At 39.4% G+C, this 21,350-nt stretch overlaps 1 protein-coding gene and 1 long non-coding RNA gene across 3 annotated transcripts in view; one reads left to right on the top strand and one right to left on the bottom strand.

Annotated features, from left to right (window-relative positions):
- Positions 1-15,645, top strand: part of MSH3 (mutS homolog 3) — a 219,803-nt gene extending 204,158 nt beyond the window's left edge. The window contains exons 22-23 of one of the 2 annotated variants that reach the window (XM_031666743.1): positions 10,530-10,659; positions 15,316-15,645. In XM_031666743.1, the coding sequence (XP_031522603.1) occupies positions 10,530-10,659; positions 15,316-15,347 (162 nt within the window). In that variant the 3' untranslated portion in view covers positions 15,348-15,645. The remainder of the gene's footprint in view (positions 1-10,529; positions 10,660-15,315) is intronic. The other variant, XM_031666744.1, reaches the window with a different exon arrangement.
- LOC116275027 lies at positions 15,164-18,046 on the bottom strand. The gene is made up of 3 exons (XR_004183968.1): positions 17,944-18,046; positions 16,484-16,591; positions 15,164-15,229 (listed from the first exon to the last, which is right to left on the bottom strand). It is a non-coding gene; the product is annotated as an uncharacterized LOC116275027 (long non-coding RNA).
- Between the last annotated feature and the right edge of the window lie 3,304 nt (positions 18,047-21,350).

A 21,350-nucleotide genomic window follows, 5' to 3' on the forward strand; every position in this document is an offset into this window, starting at 1 on the left:
TATTTAAGGAAGAGATTGGCTATTTAAGCCAATAAAGTCATACTTTTAATATTTCTTTTCAAAAAGCAACACAAGGCTGGCCATGGTGGCTCACGCCTGTAATCCCAGCACTTTGGGAGGCCGAGGCGGGCGGATCACAAGGTCAGAAGATCGAGACCATCCTGGCTAACAGAGTGAAACCCCGTCTCTACTAAAAACACACAAAAAATAGCTGGGCGTGGTGGCAGGTGCCTGTAGTCCCAGCTACTTGGGAGGCTGAGGCAGGAGAATGACGTGAACCTGGGAGGCGTTGCTTGCAGTGAGCCGAGATCGTGCCACTGCACTCCAACCTGGGTGACAGAGCAAGACTCCGTCTCAGAAGAAAAAAAAAAAAGCAACACAAAAATAAAATTTCTTTTTCTTTAACCTTTTGTTGCCCTTGGTATTTTGGGGTTTAGTTTTGTTTTTAAAGCTTAATTTCCATTTGATTTTTTTCCAGAAGATAGTTTTTTTTCAGTCTTTAGAGACTCAGCTCCATGCATGGGCTTTGATGGAGATCATGGGGCAGCATGCTCTGATCTAAATTGGAGTGGAGTTGTTTGGTCCCCTAGGCTTCTTGAGAATGATTCCTGACTACCTTGCTGTGAGTGGCAGAACTTGTGCAGTAATACAGTTTCACACACTCCTTGGGAAGCACAGAGACATCAACAACGCTCAATTTGGAAATGTCCCTGACAGCTGCACTTTCAAATGACAAACGTCTTAATGGCCTTGTCCTTAGGTTTGCATCCAACACAGTTTGTGCAGCAAATAGGTTGCACCTAGCTATGGCCCTTTTTGGCACAACCATTGTTGTTGTTCTTCCTCCTTCTCTTCTTTCTCCTCCTCCTCCTCCTTTTTTTTTTTTTTTTTTTTGAAACGGGTTCACTCTGTCACTCAGGCTGCAGTGCAGCGGCATGATCATGGCTTACTGCAGCCTCAAACTATCTGGGCCCAGGTGATCCTTCCACTTCGGCCTCCCGAGTAGCTGGGACTACAGACACACACCAACCATACCCAGCTAATTTTTGTATTCTTTTAGGGACGGAGTTTCACCATGTTGCCCAAGCTAGTCTTGAACTCTTGGGCTCCAGTGATTCACCTGCCTTGGCTTCCCAAACTTCTGGAATTATAGGCATGAGTTACCATGCCCAGCCTCCCTTCTTTTATTTGTTATTTTGGCAGTGAAGACCCAAGAGAGACTCAGGTTTTGTTTAAACATGTATTTAGATTACATAGGTAATTAAGACATTTTGTTTTTTTAAAGGAATTTTTTGATTTGCTTTAAAAAATTTATTTGCAGAAAGATGTAACTCAGAAACTTTAATCATTTTAGAAACTACATAGGAAAGCAATTGACTTTTGTATATTAACCTTGTATCCTGCAACCTTGCTATAATCACTTACTAATGCCAATCTGTGTGTATGTTTGTCAATTCTTTTGAATTTCCTACATAGGCAGTCATGTCAGCTACCAACAGACAGTTTCGCTTCTTTCTTCCCCATCTATTTTTTTTTTCTTGTCTTATTGCACTAACTAGGACTTTCAGTACAGTGTTGAAAAAGTAGTAAGAAAGGATATCCTTGCGTTATTTCTGATCTTAGTGGGAAAGCTTTTTAAGTTTCTCACCATTAAGTATGATGTTAGCTAGAGGTTGTTTGTGGCTATTCCTTATCAAATTGAGGAAGTTCTCCTCTATTCCTAGTTTACTGAGAGATTTTTTAATCATGAATGGGTGTTAGATTTTGTCAAATGCTTTCTGTGCATCTATTGATATGATCATGTGATTTTTCTTCTTTAGCCTGTTGATGTGATGGATGACGTTAACTGGTGTTCAAATGTTGAATGAGTCTTTCACACTTGGAATGAGTCCTACCTGGTTATGGTCTGTTTTTCTTTTTATACATTGGATTCATTTTGCTGATATTTTATTGAGGATTTTTGCATCTATGTTTATGAGATACTGGTTTGTAGTTTTCTTATAATGTCTTTGTCTGGTTTTGGTATTAAGGTAATGCTGGCCTCATAGAATGAGTTAGAAAGTATTTACTCCACTCCTGTCCTCTGAAAAAGACTGTAGAGAATTGGTAAAATATCTTCCTTAAATGTTTGGTGGAGTTCACCAGTGACGCCACTGGGGCCTTTGATTTTTGTTTTGGAAGGCCATTGACTCAAGTTCTTCAATAGATATAGACCTATTCAGATTTTCTGTTTTTTCTTGTGTGAGTTTTGGCTGATTGTGTCAGCCAATTTTAAGGAATTGTTTTTCAAGAAATTTTCACCAAGGTTGCCAAATGTGTGGACATAGAGTTGGTAATAGTATTCCCTTATTACCCTTTTATTTGTCCATGGCATCCGTAGTGTTGTCCTTCTCGTTTCTGATATTAGCCATTTGTATCTTTTCTCTTTTGTTCTTAGTTAGCTTGGCTAGAAGCTTATCAGTTGTCTTTTCAAAAAACCAGCTTTTGGTTCTATTGATTATTTTCCCCATTGCTTTCTTGTTTTAATTTCATTGATTTCTGCTCTAATTTTTATTATCTCTTTTCTTTTGCTTATTTTTGCTCTTCTCTTTCTGGTGTCCTAAGATGGAAGCTTAGATTGTTTATTTTAAATCTTTCTTTTTTAAAATGTGTTCAGTGCTATAAATTTTCTTTTTTCATTCTTTCTTTTCTTTCCATTTTTTTTTCTTTTTTGAGACAGGGTCTTGCTCTGTTACCCAGGCTGGACTGCAGTGGCATGAACACAGCCCACTGCAGCCTCGACTCCCTGGGCTCAAGTGATCTTCCTGCCTCAGCCTCCCACTTAGCTGGACTGCAGGCACATGGCACAACACCCAGCTAAATCTTTCTTTATTTTTTGTAGAGATGGGGGTCTCACTATGTTGCCCAGGCTGGTCGCGTATTCCTGGACTCGAGTGATCCTCTCGCCTTGGCCTCCCAGAGTGCTGGGATTACAGGTGTGAGCCACCACTCCTGGTCCATAAATTTTCTTCTATGCACTGCTTTTGCTGCATTCCACAAATTTTGATAAGGTGTGCTTCCTGTTTGTATTTAGTTTCAAATAATTTAAATTTATCTTCATTTCCTTTTTGACCCATATGTTTTTTAAGAATGTGTTGTTTAGTCTCCATGTATTTGGGGGTTTTCCAGTTACCTTTTTGTTATGATTTCTAGTTTAATTCCATTGTGGTCTGAGATCAAATATTGTATGATTTTTATTATATTAAATTTGTCAACATGTGTTTTATGGCCCAAAGTGTGGTCTTTCTTGGTGAATGTTCCATGTTAGCTTGAGATGAATGTGTATTCAGCTGTTGGACGAAATATCTATAGATATAAATGATGTCTAGTTGATTGATGGTGTTGTTGAGTTCAGCTATGTCCTTACTGATTTTCTGCTTGTTGAATCTATCTGTTTCAGATGGAGGAATTTTGATGTCTCTAACTATAGTAGTATGTTCATCTGTTTCTCTTTGTAGTTCTATCAGCTTTTGCCTCATGTAGTTTGACATTCTCTTGTTAGATGCATACATGTTAAGGATATTATGTCTTCTTGCAGAATTTATCCCTTTATCATTATGTAATATCCTTCTTTATCCCTGACAAATTTACATGATCTGAAGTCTGCTGTGTCTCAAATTAATATAGCTACTCCAGCTTTCTTTAGAAATTAATATAGCTGCTTCAGCTTTCTTTAATGTTAACATGATATATCTTCCTCCATACACATATATATATATTTTAGACAGAGTCTCACTCTGTCACCCAGGCTGGAGTGCAGTGGCACAATCTTAGCTCACTGCAACCTCTGCCTCCCAGATTCAAGTGATTCTTGTGCCTCAGCCTCCCGAGTAGCTGGGATTACAAGTGTGTGCCATCACACCTGGCTAATTTTTGTATTATTTTTCAATTAGAGATGGGGTTTCACCATGTTGGCCAGGCTGGTCTTGAACTTCTGGCCTCAAGTTATCCATCTGCCTCGGCCTCCCAAAGTGCTGGGATTGCAAGTGTGAGCTGCCACACCTAGCCCTTCCATACATTTTTAATATATGGTTATCTTTGTATTTAAGGTCAGTTTCTTGTAGACATCATGTCTTATTTTTTGATCCACTCTGATAATCTGTCTTTTAACTGGTGCATTTAGACCGTCAGCATTCAAAGTGATTATTGATAGAGTTAGATTAATATTTACCATTTTTTACTTTTTTCTATTTGTTTTCTTGTTCATTGTTCCTACATGTGTCTTCCACTGTTTTTCTGCCTTTTGTGGTTTTTAACTGAGTATTTTATATTATTTCATTTTCTCTCTCTTTTTTTTTTCTGTTTTTTGGTTTCTTGGGGTTTTTTGAGGTGGGATCTTACTGTGTTGCCTAGGCTGGCCTCAAACTCCTGGACTCAAGTGACCTTCCCACCTCAGCCTCCCAAGTAGCTGGGAGTACAAGTGCATGGCACTGTGCCCAGCTATTTTCTCTCCTTTCTTAGCATATCAGTTATATTTCTTGTTTTACTTTTTCTAGAGGTTGTCCTAGAGTTTGCAATATACATTTGCAACTAATCCAAGTCTACTTTCAAATAACACTATACTGCTTTATGAATAATGCACGTATTTTTTAATAACAAAATAATCCTGATTACTTTATTCTATCCTTTGTACCATCACTGTCATTTATTTCACTTATACGTAAGTGTACATAAGCATATATATATAAACACACATAATCTCATACACTGTTGCTATTATTATTTTGAACAAAACGTTACACTGGATCCATTAAAAATAAGAAAAATAAATTTTTTTTGCCTTCACTGATTCCTTCTTCAATAGTGCAGTTTTCTTTATGTAGATACAAGTTTCTGACCCGTTATTTTCCTTCCTTCTAAAGAACTTTTCTGAAACATTTCAGGATAGATCTGCTGACTACAAATCCTCAATTTTTGTTTGTCTGAGAATGTCTTTATTTCTCCTTCACTTTTGAAGGATTATTTTACAAGGTACAGAATTCTAGGTTGGAGAGGTTTTTGTTTTGTTTTGTTTTGTTTTTTTCCCTCTCAATACGTTAGATATTTTACTCCTCTCTTTGCTTGCTTGTGTGGTTTCTGAGAAGTCAGATGTAATTTTTATCTTTGAGCTTGTGCAGATAAGGTGTTTCTTCCCTCTGGCTTACTTCAGTATTTTTTTTTCTTTATCTTTGGTTTTCTGTAGTTTGAATATGATTTGTCTAGGTGTGGTTTTGGGGACAGTTATCCTGTTTGGTGGTCCCTGAGCTTCCTAGATCTGTGGTTTTGTGTCTGACATTAATTTGGGGAAATTCTCAGTCATTCTTGTTTTAAATATTTCTTCTGTTTCTTTCTCTCTTTATTTTCTCTCTGGTATTCTCATTAGCTGTATATTACATCTTTTGTAGTTGTCCCAAACTTTTTGGATATTCTGTGGGTTTTTTCCCGATCTTTTTCTCTTTGCCGTTTTGGAGGTTTCTATTAAGATGTCCTCAAGCTCAGAGATTCTTCCCTCAGCTGTGTCCAGTCTACCAGTAAGCTCATCAAACACATTTTTCATTTCCATCCCAGTGTTTTTGATCTCTGGTGTTTCCTTTTGGTTTTTTCTTAGAATGTGCATCTCTGTGCTTACATTGCCCATCTGTTCTTGCATGCTGTCTGTGTTATCCATAGAGCCCCCAGCATACTAATCATTTGTTTCCAATTCCCAGTCTGATAATTCCAACATCCCTGCCATAGCTATGTCTGGTTCTGATGCTTGCTCTGTCTCTTCACATTTGTGGGTTTTTAGTTTTAGTATGCCTTGTGACTTTTTCTTGACAGCTGGCCATGATGTATTGGGTAAAAGGAACTGCTGTAAATTAGCTTTTAGTAATGTGTTGGTAAGGGGCTAGGGGAGGAGTCCTATGATTAAGTCTCAGTCTTACCTCCCTCCCACCCCTCAGGTGGGATAGGAAGGCTAGAGTGGGCTGGAGTTCGATATTTCCTTTCTCTCATGTGGAAGGCTAGAGGAGACTAGAGTTGAGTCTTTCCCTTCCCCCAAGTAGGTTAGGCTCTGATAAAACCCCAGCAGGTTTTTAAACTACTTAAGCCTACTTAAGGCTCCGCTTTAGTTTCTTTTGAGGCAGGCCTTGTTAAGAACAGAGTGCCCTGGTGCATTTCAAAATAGTTCTTTCTTTCTTCCCCTTGCCTGAAGCATAAGGGGAATTTACTCCAGCATTTATTGTGAGAATCAAGTGTAACTCCTGGGAGTAAAACTCACAGAAGTGTGCCCCCTTCCCCCGTGACTTGGTTCCCCTGGACTTTTTGACTCTCAGACTTGTTGACACTGAGCTTCCAGTAATTGATCAGTTCCAGTTCCAGTTTTCCTACCCTGATACTGGTTCCTTCAGAGGTTTCTGCCTGCATTTCAGCCCAGGAAAGTTGTGATTCTTTGTATCTGCTTGTCTGTCTGTAATTTGGGGGACAGTGGTTTGCCTGTGACTTCGTTTCTCTTACAGATCTAAGAAGAGTTGATTTTTCAGTTTGTTCTACTTTTTCCTTGTGATGGAGAGGCAACCTCCAACCTTCTTATATGCTAGACTGGAAACCAGAAACTTCCCTGACCTTTTTATGGATGGAAATCTTTCTTTTCATGGTTCCTTCTGATCTTTGGATAGGGAAGAGAGATCAGAGAGGAGCAATAAGGGAGGTCACATGTTGCTGCTGCAGGCTGAGAACAGCCTTGAGGAGTGCAGTGTCGATCCCAGACCCTTAGGCTAAAAGTGCCTATCAGCTTGGAGAAGGAGCACCATGGAGATAGGTGGTCCTAAGATCCCTCAGGGCAGATTTTAAGCACACCTTTTAAAAGAAATCCTGCCTTAATATGTTTCTTTGTTATTGTTATCAGAAAGAAGGCACACGTTCAGACTTTTAATAAGGTGAATGGCAGGTGAATCAAAACTGGAATTCTTTGATTTAATTATCTCCTTATGCCAATATTTAGGCTAAGATTGGTGTTAACTTTCCTCCAGATAGAGGTTTCCAGAATATATAAAATATGCCTTAAAATAATGCTTATTAAAGAATCCATGAGACTGGGTGCAGTGGCAGACGCCTGTAATCCCAGCACTTTGGGAAGCTGAAGCAGGAGGACCGCTTGAGCCCAGGTTCAAGACCAGCCTGGGCAACACAGTGAGACCTCTCTCTACAAAAATTAAAAATAAAAAATTAGCCAGGCATAGTGGCGCATGTTGCAGGAAGTCAGGGACCCCGAACGGAGGGACCGGCTGAAGCCGCGGCAGAAGAACATATATTGTGAAGATTTCATGGACATTTATTAGTTCCCCAAATTAATACTTTTATAATTTCTTATGCCTATCTTTTCTACAGTCTCTGAACATAAATCGTGAAGATTTCGTGGACACTTATCACTTCCCCAGTCAATACACTTGTGATTTCCTATGCCTGTCTTTACTTTAATCTCTTAATCTCGTCATCTTCTTCATAAGCTGAGGAAGATGAATGTCGCCTCAGGACCCTGTGATGATTGTGTCAGCTGCACAAATTGTTTGTAGAACGTGTGTTTGAACAATATGAAATCTGAGCATCTTGAAAAAAGAACAGGATAACAGCAATGTTCAGGGAACATCAGAGATAAGACTTCTGGCTGCCAGTGAGCTGGACGGAACAGAGCCATATTTCTCCTCTTTCAAAAGCAAATAGGGGAAATATCACTGAATTCTTCGTCTCAACAAGGAACATCCCTGAGAAAGAGAATGCGTCCTGAGGGCAGGCCTATAAACAGCCCCCTTAGAAGCGTGCAGTCTTTTATGGTCGAAGCCGAAGGGATGAAATAAGCCCCGGTCTCCTGTAGTGCTCCCAGGCTCATTAGGACGAGGAAAATTCCCGCCTAGTAAATTTTGGTCAGACAGGTTGTCTGCTCTCAAACCCTGTTTCCTGATGAGATGTTACCAATGACAATGCATGCCCGAAACTTCATTAGCAATTTTAATTTTGCCCCATCCTGTGGTCCTGTGATCTCGCCCTGCCTCCACTTGCTTTGTGATATTTTATTACCTTGTGAAGTATGTGATCTCTGTGACCCACACCCTATTCGTGCACTCCCTCCCCTTTTGAAAATCGCTAATAAAAACTTGCTGGTTTTACAGCTCAGGGAACATCACGGATCCTGCCGACATGTGATGTCTCCCCCGGACACCCAGCTTTAAATTTCTCTCTCTTGTGCTCTTTCCCTTTATTTCTCAAACCAGCTGAGACACTTAGGAAATAGAAAAGAACCCATGTAATCATTAGGAGCGGGTTCTCCCAATAGGCGCACACCTGTAGTCCTAGCTACTTGGGAAGTTGAGGTGGGAGGATCCCTTGAGCCCAGGAGTTTGAGGTTACAGTAAGCTATGATTGTGCCATTGCAGTCTAGACTGGATGATAGAGTGAGACCCTGTCTCTAAAAAAAAAAAAATTGTTAATAAAGAATTCATACTGACACTAACAAAAATAAACTTTAAAATGGTGGAGGTGAGTGGGGAAAAGTGAAACCTCTGCTTTACAGAATACCAATGAATAAATGTAGGAAAAATTTCTTAATCAGCCTTCAATAACCACTAGAATAATAACTGATTCAGGCAGCGATGATCAATAGATTATAAAACCTTTGGATGAAAGATTGTTGGAGAAAAGGATATTCATATATCTCAAAATATCATTAATAAAATAACAGGTTATTTATTAATTACAAAGGGAAAAGGTATAGTGAAGAAGTCTGATGGGTACCCTTTTCAACCAGATAATCAAATTTGGCATCCCCAGTTATGTGAAATTGATATCACATCCCTCCTGATGTGATGCACTGGGAAGGATCCATCACCTACATATCTGTGGAATATTCCTGGTATCAACGAAAAGAGTCAAACTCTGTAAAATATTTGAAGAGATTTATTCTGAGTCAAATGTGAGTGACCATGGCCCGTGACACAGCCCTCAGAAGGTCCTGAGAACATGTGCCCAGGGTGGTCAGGGTACAGCTTGGTTTTATATATTTTAGGGAGGCATGAGACATCAATCAAATACATTTAAGAAATGCATTTATTGGTTTGGTTCAGAAAGGTGGGACAACTCAAAGGAGGGTCTTCCAGGCTACAGGTAAATTTAAACATTTTCTGGTTGATAATTGGTTGAGTTTATCTGAAGACCTGGGATTAATGGAAAGGAATGTTCAGGTTAAGATAAAGGATTGTGGGACCAAGTTTTATTGTGCAGAGGAAGCTCTCAGACTTCACAGAGAGAGCAGGTTGTAAAATGTTTCTTATCAGACCTAAAAGGGTGCCTGGCTTTTAGTTGATTATCTCATGGATCTGGAAAGGAAGGAAAACAAAGGGGGAAGGGGATTCTGTATAGAATGTGGATTTTTCTCACAAGAGACTTCACAGGGCAATTTCAAGGCGTGGCAAGGAAGTATATTTTGGGGTTAAATATTTTTTCCGTGTCTCTAGTGTTGTGCTGGAGTCATATTGAAAAGCAAGTCACAATATACAGGGTCAAATAAAACCCATCTGATGAGAATCCATGGTTTGTAGGGCATGAATCCCCAGACCCCTGAGGTAGGAATTTGGGCAAGATAAAAAAAATCAGAGCTTAGTCCTCATTGGCAATGATGTTTGGAGGAAATAGCAAAGTCCAAATTGAAAGACATTATGCAAAACAGCATAAGTGCCCCCTCCACCCACACTCTATTCCTGTAGGAAAGGATACTTGATACTTCAGAAATGTCCATGTCATAAAAGACAAAAAAGGAAAGAGACAAAAAGAAACATTGTTGGGAGAATTAGGGAGATTTAGGGACTGTATATGTTATATAATAGTAATATATTTCTTGAGTGTAATAATTGTATTCTAGTTATATAGGAGGATGTTTTGTTCTTAGAAGATAGAATCTTTGGCCCGGTGCAGTGGCTCACGCCTGTAATCCCAGCATTTTGGGAGGCCGAGGCAGATGGATCACGAGGTCAGGAGATCGAGACTATCCTGGCTAACACGGTGAAACCTCGTCTCTACTAAAAAAAAAAAATTAGCTGGGCATGGTGGCGGGTGGGTGCCTGTAGTCCCAGCTACTCGGGAGGCTGAGGCAGGAGAATGGCATGAACCTGGGAGACGGAGCTTGCAGTGAGCCGAGATTGCGCAACTGCACTCCAACCTGGGTGACAGAGCGAGACTCCATCTCAAAAAAAAAAAAAGAGAATCTTAAATCTTTAGGGATGAAGTGTCATGATGTCTGCAACTAATTCTCAGATGGTTCAGGAAAAAATATGTGTGTCTGTGGAGGAGGAGGAAGAAGGGAAATATGACAAAATATTAACAATTGGTTATCTAGATAAAGAGTATATAATAGTTGGTCGTTGTACTTTTCTTGTGACTTTTAGGAAGATTTAAAATTTTTCCAAAGAAAGTTGAAGACAAATTTTAATTACAATAAAATTTAAAAATGAAATAACATTTATTCTGTCTTATTGCTTTAGGTGAAATCCTTAACCCTGTTTGTCACCCATTATCCGCCAGTTTGTGAGCTAGAAAAAAATTACTCACACCAGGTGGGGAATTACCACATGGGATTCTTGGTCAGCGAGGATGAAAGCAAACTGGATCCAGGTATAAAATATTCCTACAGTTGGTACAAATATTGGTTTTCATGTTTGATACCTCAAAGTTTGTTGGAACATGAACTTACTGCTTATTAATAATGAAAGCTGTGAATGTGAGCTATAAATAACATTTGTCAGGATTCATTTTTGCTAAGCTTTAGGTCAAGTAGAATTTACATTTATCCATGCTATCTCTGAGTCCTTCTCTGGTCTTCCTTGTCTCATTTGTCGTGGCAGCCCTTTTCTCTTTTTTTTTACAGGAATAGGGTGTGGGTGGAGGGGGCACTTAGGTTTTCCTCTTAGTGCCTTGTACTCTTACATGATTCATCTCAGTATAGATGACAGTCAACTGCAGAATGTAATTAGTCATCTTTTAAAAATGCCCAATATTTTCCCCAAAATATCATTTAACTTACTAAGGGCCATATACTGTACTGGACATAGGTTTTTCTTTTAATATTATAAGGAAACTGAATCTCAGACAGGTAAAGTGGTTTGACCATGTCAACCACTTAGATGGGGGCTAAAATGAGCCTAGAATTCACTTCTGCTTCTGGGTACTCTTCTGTGCCCCTCTGCTAGAGCTGCTATGAAGGAAATCTACAATATTTTTCCTAGTCTTTCCAGTTACTGGTGTCACAGAAATGAGACATTTTATGAAAAAGAACACCGTTAGCCAATAGCAATAAATTTAAGTGCCATAAGTAACATAGTAGACTTTAGCTTTTTTTTTTTCTGTTCAGTAGTAATTGTTTTAAGCTACCAGCCTGTAGAACTGTGGTGGTTTGCGCAATTGGTATGCTACAATGGAAAATCCATCATGCAAGATATCCCAGAGTCCAAATTTTATTTTGGAAAAGTAATAGGGATGGACCTGAAAAAGAAATCAGGCAGCTGGCCCAAATGAAACAAAGCACTGGCCCTAAGATAAATGTAATGTTAGGCAGTTCCTGCTTTTCACCACCATGCAGTCTTGAAAAACACATCATAAATTCTGTCATGGAGGTAGTTTTGTATCTATTAATCTGCATCCAGGGTGACTAGAGGAGACTTAAGCTAAAACCCTTGGGACAAAGAGAATAGAGTTCACCAATAGGGAAGAGGAGGAGTCAGTGCCACTAATAAGCATTTGATGTGAACTGAAAACTAACCCAGAGCATTGTACCTTTCCCTTAAATGTTCTGGGCATTTTATTTTATTGATTTTAATTTTTGTGTTTTGTTGAGATGGGGCATCACTGTCATCCAGGCTGGAGTGCAGTGGCACGATCACAGCTCACTGCAGCCACAACCTCCCAGGCCCAGGTGATCCTCCCATGTCAGCCTCCCCAGTAGCTGGGACTACAGGCGCACACCACCATGCGTGGCTGATCTTTGTATGTTGTGTAGAGACAGGCTCTCACTATGTTGCCCAGGCTAGTCTCAAACTCTTGAACTCAAGTGATCCTCCTGCCTTGACCTCCCAAAGCTAGGCTTACAGGGATGCGCTACCTTGCCTGGCTGATTTTAATTTTTATCAGTGAACATAATTTTTAAAATTCAGTGGTGCTAAAAGGCTCCAGCTGACAAGCTTCCATCCCTCCAGTCCTTGTCCTTCCCCATCCTAGTCCCAAGGCAACTACTTTCAACACCTTTCCCCATTTCTGTTGTATTTCTAAGTAATATGCATATTTTCCTGTCCCTTGATTCATCAAGTTGACTATTGTCATTGTGTTAATTGAGAATCTTCAGTTTTCCCTTCCTCTGTCCTTCCAATGTAGTCATTTCGCATTTATTGCATGTCATTCATATTTGTTATTTTCATTATTATTGCCATGCTAAGTATTGCTTACTGATGAGCCAAGTATGAGACAAGTACATTTCTTTTACAATGTTTTCTATTTTCTCAAAAATAAGAATTGACTGTCCTTATTTTTTCATTTTGTTTTGTTTTGTTTTTGAATCTATAGCTGAATCTTCCTGTACCCTCCAATAGCTTCGTAAAATGCCTCTGTAGATGTTTTTCCACACAACTGAACCTACTGGTTCCCATTTGTCCCACTGGGGCTCTTCCTCCTGGAGCCCTTTGTCCTCCTGCTCATCTGAACTGGCTGCTATCTGGGCCTGCTGCATAGCTGTCATCCGAGCCTGTCCTGCCGGCATCCTAGGAGTTCCCTTACCCCTCTTCTAAGCATGTGATTTCAAGGAACGAAACACTCGGTCTCACACTGGCTCAGACAAAAGGATGCAGTTATGTATAATCCCATGTTCCATGAACTCCAGAGGAAGAGTGGGCTTCAGCGCCTCCTTTTTGCAATTCCCAGGCTCTGTCTTCCTGCCTGGCCGGTTTTATCACCAGGCTAGTGATAATGACTGCAGCCCTTCCTGGCATCATGTCCAGAATGTCCAAAGGAAGAAAAGAGACAAGCGTTTCCTGTTAACTCTTTCTTAGAACAAGGGAACTTTTTCTCAGATGTCTTCCAGTATCTCACAATTGCCTCATCGCATTTTCAGAATTGAGTAACAGGCTCCTTCCTAAACCACTCCTTAGCAGAGGATGGCAGGGGCGACTTTGATGGGCCTGGGTGAATCAGGATCCACTTCTGGAGCTGGCTTTGAAGACCCAGTCCCCTGAGTTAAATGATTAGGGAGTTAATTCCTTATAAAATCAAGGTTTTCTTAGGGGTGGGATAAATGTTGAATTAGGCTACTACTAATATCAACTAAAGGAGGTAAAAGTTTTGAGATTTTTCATGAATGAAAATGTTTCACATGCTTGTTGGCCATGTGTATGTTGTCTTTTGAAAAGTATCTGTACATATCTTTTGCCTACTTTTTAATGGGTTTGGTTTTTTATTATAAATGTATGTAAGTTCCTTGTAGGTGCTGAATATTAGATCTTTGTCAGATGCATAGTTTGCAAACATTTTCTCCCATTCTATACGTTGCCTGTTTACCCTGTTCATATTTTCTTATAAATGTATGTAAGTTCCTTGTAGATGCTGGATATTAGATCTTTGTCAGATGCATAGTTTGCAAACATTTTCTCCCATTCTGTACGTTGCCTGTTTACCCTGTTCATAGTTTCTTTTGCTGTGCAAAAGCTCTATAGTTTAATTAGGTCCCATGTGTCAGTTTTTGCTTTTGTTGCAATTGCTTTTGGCCTCTTAGTCATGAAATCTTTGCCCATTCCTGTGTCCAGAATTGTAAAAGCAAAATATCACTGATTATTAGAGAAATGCAAATCAAAACCACAATGAGATACCTTCTCACACCAGTCAGATTAGCTATTATTAAAAAGTCAAAAAATAACAGGTGCTGGTGAGGTTGTGGAGAAAAAGGAATGCTTATACACTGGGTAAGAGTGTAAATTAGTTCAACCATTGTGGAAGACAATGTGTTGATTCCTCAAAGACCTAAAAACAGAATTACCATTCAACCCAGCAATCCTATTACTGTAATAGCAATCCTATTACAATTTATATACCCAGAGAAATATAAATTGTTGTGTCATAAAGACACATGCACACGTATGTTCATTGCAGCACTATTCACAGTAGTAAGACATGGAATCAACCTAAATGCCCATCAACGGTAGACTGGTTAAAGAAAATGTGGTACAAATACACCATGGAATACTATCCAGCCATAAAAAAGAATAAGATCATATCCTTTGCAGGAATATGGATGAAGCTGGAGGTCATTTTCCTTAGCAAACTAATGCAGGAACAGAAAACCAAGTATTGCATGTTTTCACTTATAAGTGGGAGCTAAATGATGAAAACACATGGAAACATAGAGGGGAACAACACACACTGGGGCCTACTAGACAGAGGAGGGTGGGAGGAGGGAGAGGATCAGGAAAAATAACTAATCTATACAAGGCTTAATACCTGGGGGATTAAATAATCAGTACAGCAAACCTCTGTGACACAAGTTTACCTCTATAACAAACCTGCACATGTACGCCTGAACTTAAAAGTTTAAAAAATATATGTAGCTTCTATGTTCAAATTTATAGTTCAGCCAGGATTAGAATTTTAGATTGAAAACCATCTCACTCAGAATTTTGAAGCAGTGCTCCACTGCCTGCTGCCTTCCAGTATTGTTCCTGGCTATATCTGTGCTTCATCCATTACCTCTCCCCCAACTTCTCCTCTTCTGTATGAGGTAGAGGCCATTGCATAGGTCATCAGTAAAATGCCCCACAGGTCTTTTGGATGGCTTTTAAAATACTCTATTTCCCATGATGTGATAGGTAAAACAATGGACAAATAGTTAAGAAACCTGTATTTTAGTATATTCCAATCTGTATGATCTTGGACAAGTCACCTAACTTCACTCACCCCTAAATTTTTATGAATCTGTTCTAAAAGCAACTTCAGAAATTATTTGTCAGCACATATCTCCTGAATAACTGCTTAGAGAAGTTTAGCTTAAATATAAATCTTGCTAAGTTTCCCTATAATAAACAGAAACATGAATTATTACTTCCACTGACTCAAAGCAGTGCCAGGTAAACATTTTAATAATGTCCATTTAAGAAGTGGCCATAGCTTGTAAGTAATTACTTCCTCATCAAGAACTTTTGCTGTGAACCTGTAAAGAAACAGAGTTTTACTCATAAAACAAGTTTTATTCTCTCCCATGTGGCTTTTTCTGACTCCATATTTCCATCCTACCAGCACCTCAAACCCCTCTCCCGCACAGAGGGTAAAGGAGTACATAATTACAAAAAGAGATCCTCCAGGTGATTATGGAAGAGTGATCACATTCTTTACCTTGAAGGTGTGAAAACTACCATAATGTAAAGTGGAGACCAGCATATAATGACACACTCAGCAACTGTTTGTATGTTAACAAGGTATTCAGAGCAGTGAAATATTTTATGTAAGTTAGCTATATTTTGTAGCTATATTATACGTTATATAAGAACATTGTTACAACTATCTCTCGTGCACTCTCTATATATGTCTACATATATATATACACACACACACACACACTATTTGTATAAAAACAAAAAAAAATTAAAAGTCATCAATAGGCCAGGCATGGTGGCTCACGCCTGTAATCTCAGCACTTTGGGAGGCCAAAGTGTGGTCAGATCACCCAAGGTTGGGAGTTCGAGACCAGCCTGGTTAACCTGGAGAAACCCTGACTCTACTGAAAACTAAAAATACCAAAAAAAAAAAAAAAATAGCTGGGCTTGTTAGTGGGAGTCTGTAATCCCAGCTACTCAGGAGGCTGAGGCAGGAGAATCACTTGAACCCGGGAGGCGGAGGTTGCGGTGAGCCAAGATCATGCCATTGCACTCCATCCTGAGCAACAAGAGCGAAACTTAGTCTCAAAAAAAAAAAAAAAAAAAAAATTCATTAACACATTTTTAGGTAGGGGGTTTTATGGCATTTATTAGGCTCCCAGAAAATACTGATGGCTAGCTGGATGGAGAGATGGACAGAGAGACAGATGAATGAATCTTGTTTAGAAAGGTCAGCATGGGGTCTAGATTATATTGGGGAACTGGAGACGGGGAGATCAGTTAGGACTAACACAGTTGAAGTGATAAACTATTTTTCTGTCTTAAAGATAAGAAATGGCTTTTTTGATTGTCTATTGCTTTTCACTTCAGTCTTAGTCTTGTGAACTTTGAAAAGTAACAAAAAGTTATCCAGGTTTGCGGGCACTGGCTTCTAGCTGCGTCTTCCCTAATCTGTTCCCACCTACTTCTGCACCTGTGTTCCTCCACTTTCATTTGGGGGCAAAAGGTATTCTCAGTGCCTTGTAACGGAAATTTGGGTCTGTGTTTCTGAGTGAGTTGGTGTTCTCTCCACCTCCTACTTCAGCACCCACCCTTAGAAAGCTCTTATCTGTCTGCTGCCGAATTCTTAGAGGAGGGCCAGGAAAAATCCATTGTCCTTTTTCTCTGTTGTGTTCAGTCTTTGGCTTTTTAAATTTTCACTGATAAAAGAAGAAAAGCATACACATCTATCAAATGAAATAATGATTGAGAAAAAGCTCTTAATAAACTCATAAGTATACTGGGATTGTAGAAATCTTTGTAACTCTGGCCCACCTTGGACATTTTTGCAGCACAGTGCACATTTTGCAGCACAATTATATTGAATTTCATAATAAAAGTTACATAATATCCTGAGCTGCTTTAGCTTAAACTACATGCAGTGGTTTATTATAATTATTGTACTTCATTATACCCCAGTTCTTTCGAAGTTTTAAGTTCATGTGTATGTATATATGACAGGCTGGGTCCTCTAGGAAGCAGATTCTGAGATTTGCATTCAGGAGGTTCACTGGGAGTGCTGGGCTGTGTTATAGTCAAAAGGCTTCAGCCAGCCCTGCAGTGAACTCTGAGGCTAGAATCGTCCTTCAGAGTTACCTCAACTTGGGGTGAGGAGGATAGACCTGTATACCTTTATTAGTTATCTTTATTAATTTGGGGTAATTTGCAAACAGTGTGCAACAGATTACCCCCCAAAGCATAGTGGCTTAGAACAACATTTATTACCTCATAGTTTCTGTGAGTCAGGAGTCCAGGGGCAACTTAACCACACCTCTAAGGCTGAACACTGTAGCCCTATGAGAGATCCTCTAGTTCGGTTCCTCACAGGGCTACAGTCAGTCACTGATCAGGGCAACAGCCATGTCAAGGCTTCCCAGCTCACATGTGGCTCTTGCCAAGCCTCCCAATATCTGCTTCCAAGCCTACTCATGCTGCTGTTGGCATGCCTCAGGCTCTCGCCGACTGTTGGTGGGAGACATCAGTTTTTTCCATGTGAGCAGCTCCATAGACAGCCCACAACGTGGCGGCTGGCTTCCCTCGGAGCAGGCAGGTAACAAAGTGAGCGTACCCAAGTCAGAAGCCACAATCTTTCTGTAACCTAATCTCTGAAGTGATATCTCATCACTTCTGCCGTATTCTGTTCATTAAAAGTGAGTCACTGGTTGGGAATGACACAAGCACGTGAACACCAGCAGGCAGAGGTCTTTGGTGGCCATCTTTGAGGCTACCTACAACAACCAGTCACTGGCTGCAGGCTGCCCCAAAGCGAGGTGTGGTCTTGAGTGAAGCCCCCGCTTCAGCTGCAACCATTTCCAAAGAAGGCAAACAGTCGAGGGTTGCAGGCCAACAATCTGTCTGACAGCTGAGGGAATAAACTCTTTAGTCTTAAGAGGGATCTGGGTGGTACTGAACAGAATCCAGTATGTATAGCTCTTAGTTAAACTGAATATTTAATAAACCAGAACATCTCAATCCTGTTATTTAAACTGACCAACATGTAATATTTTCTTACCTGTTTTTAAGGGAGAAATTATAGGCCTGGCACTGTGGTTCATGCCTGTAATCCCAGCACTTTGGGAGGCTGAGGTGGGTGGACCACTTGTGCCCAGAAGTTCGAGAGCAGCCTGGGCAACATGGCAAAACCCCATCTCTTAAAGGAAAAAAAAAAAAATTAGCTAGGCATGGTAGTATGCACCTGTAGTTTCAGCTACTCTGGAGGCTGAAATGGGATAATCACCTTGAACCTGGAAGGTTGAGACTGCCAGTGAGCTGAGATTGTGCCACTGAACTCCAGCTTGGGCAAGCAAGTTAGACCCTGTCTCAGAAACATAAAAAGGAGAAATTATATTGTATCAACCACATACTAAGATCATTCTCATCCCAGCGCAGTGGCTCACACCTGTAATCCCAACACTTTGAGAGGCCAAGGAGGGAGGATTGTTTAATATTAATATAAAATTTAATATAATATAATATTAAATATAATAGATTAATATAAAGTTAATTTAAAATAATATAAAATTTTATATTAATTAAAATTTTTAATTAATATAGATTAATATTAATATAATTAATATAAAATTTTTCCTGAGGGAAAATTATGAGAATTAAAAAATAAAGTTAGCCCTCTTCCTCTGCAAAGTCCAGAGACAAATTAAACTCTCTTTAGTTGCCATATTATTATTGTTCTTTTTCTCTGAAAAAAACCTAGAATAAAGCTTTACTTCAAAGGATATATATATACAAGATAGCAATAAACTATGTCAATTTCTAAATTTGCTATAGAAATATATGCAAGCTAGCAATAAAATATGGCAATTTCTATATTTTCATATATTCTTGTTTCTGCTATATAGCCTACAAAGCAAGAGCAAAAACATTCACAGATTACTCATAACTCTTCCAACTAGTAAGTGACATTTTGAAATCTATGAAGTTATCTTGACAAGATGAGAGAATTATTAGAAGATGTTGCTTTGGGATAGAATCTGATCATTTACCAAGATACTGTATTTGTTGTTTTACCTTTTTTCTAAAAGTGCTTATCACATCAATTCCTTTGGCCAGATCAAAGAAATCAAACTGAATCTTGGGCCTTAGTGTGTATTTGTTATAATAGTTGCTATTTATTGGATGGTTACTATGTGTAGAAACCATTCTGAGCAGTCATTTGCAGCAGCCTAGACACTGTGCCAGCTACTCTTCTCATCGCTTTACATACATTATCTCATTTCATCCTTATGGCAGCCTTATCCTCATGGTCTAGTTGGGGAAAGTGAGGCCAGCAAGGACAGGACACTGACCCAGAGTCACACAGCTCGTTGATGGTGGAGCAGTAATTGGAACTCAGATACTCTAGCTCCATACCCTAAATACTCAATTGGGTTGCTATTCTGCAGGGAAAAAAAAGTAAGTCTGTGTTATGCTGGCGTTTTACTCTTTAATTAGCTTCATTGTCTTCGGTTGGTGTTACTTTTCATCCTGGGAACACTTCACAGGAGTTTCTTGTCTCCAGGTGCAAATAAGCACACACCACCAGCCTCTAGCAGAGTTTGAAGGAGGAGGAGGTCAGGTTCTCCCCTCTGGGGCTGACAGGGGTAAGGATTTTAGGAGAAAGCACAAAGGCAATAGTGGCAATTGGTAACCTGGGTCCTTTGATTATAGTAGCAGCTCTGAAAGCTCCTTTCACCAGAAGGGTGACACCGACACAGCTTCCTAACTATAGAGCCTGCCCAGTATTCAAATGTTGCAGACTTTTCATAGCTTCTGATGAGACGTATTGTCTCCCAGCAATTTCATTTATTAAATAGTATTTTATTTTTCCCCAGGAAAAGACTCAAGTATTTTGCAAAGTTATGGACGATGCATAATGCACAAGACCTGCAGAAGTGGACAGAGGAGTTCGAAATGGAAGAAACACAGACTTCTCTTCCTCATTAAAATAAAGACTTACATTTGTGAACAAAAAATGGAGAATTAAAAATACCAACTGTACAAAATAACTCTCCAGTAACAGCCTATGTTTGTGTGACATGTGAGCATAAAATTATGACCATGGTATATTCCTACTGGAAACAGAGAGGTTTTTCTGAAGACAGTCTTTTTCAGGTTCCTGTCTTCCTAACTTTTCTAAGTATAAACACTCTTGAATAGACTTCCACTTTGTAATTAGAAAATTTCATGGACAGTAAGTCCAGTAGAGCCTTAAGTGGCAGAATATAATTCCCAAGCTTTTGGAGGGTGATATAAAAATTTACTTCATATTTTTATTTGTTTCAGTTCAGATAATTGGCAGCTGGGTGAATCTGGCAGGAATCTCTCCATTTGAACTAAAATAATTTTATTAGGCAGCCAGTTTATCCACCAAGAACATAATAATTTTTTATAAGAAATAGAAAGAATTGGCCAGGCATGGTGGCTCACACCTGTAATCCCAGCACTTTGGGAGGCCAAGGCGGGCAGATCACCTGAGGTCATGAGTTCAAGACCAGCCTGGCCAACATGGCAAAACCCCATCTCTACTAAAAATATAAAGTACATCTCTACTAAAAATACAAAAACATTAGTCGGGCATGGTGGCGCACGCCTGTAGTCCCAGCTACTCGGGAGGCTGAGGCAGGAGAATCTCTTGAACCTGGGAGGTGGAGATTGCAGTAAGCTGAGATCACGTGACTGCATTCCAGCCTGGGCAATATAAGTGAGATTCCATCTCAAAAAAAAAAAAAAGAGGAAAGAAATAGAATTATCAAGCTTTTAAAAACTAGGGTGTAGAAAGAATAAGGTCATGAAATTTAAAATATTAAATATTGTCACAGGATTAAGCAGTTTAAAGACTGTTGGATGAAATTATTTGTCATTTGTTTGAGTAATAAATATTTAATGAATACTTGCTATAGATGATGGTATGTCCCATTGAATTTTGGTGTTTTCAAGTGTTTGGAAATTGTCATTTTTTTAGGTGTAATTATGAAATTAAGGTTACTGCTTTGATCAGCGCAATACACAGAAGTGAACTTATTCATTTGGGACCTTGCTATTCATCAACATACCAAGTGTATGATCTTCCCAGTAATGAGCCTTACAGCTTAGTTGATTCATAACAGTGCTCCCTTCCTGCAAATTTAGGGTAACACGTGCTCAACTGTGTCCCTGGGTTTTTTACAGCACTTACAATCTGGCTTCCCAGATCCATGTGTTCTTTTTGTTTCTAAATATATGATCTTGCACAAAAGCTCTCCATCCTATTTTCCTCTCTTTTATTATTTCTGCTCAGTTAAATGTCTTCCCCACATTTGATGGACATATTTTTCATTCCTTCTTCTGCATTATTACCTTCAGTGATCCCAGCAATGACCCCAGACACAGGAGTCAATACAGTGTCCCCAGGTTGTGGCTTCACTTTTGAGTCAGTCACTCTTT

Source organism: Papio anubis, chromosome 5 (genome assembly GCF_008728515.1).
Source record: "Papio anubis isolate 15944 chromosome 5, Panubis1.0, whole genome shotgun sequence".
NCBI classification, from domain to species: domain Eukaryota; kingdom Metazoa; phylum Chordata; class Mammalia; order Primates; family Cercopithecidae; genus Papio; species Papio anubis.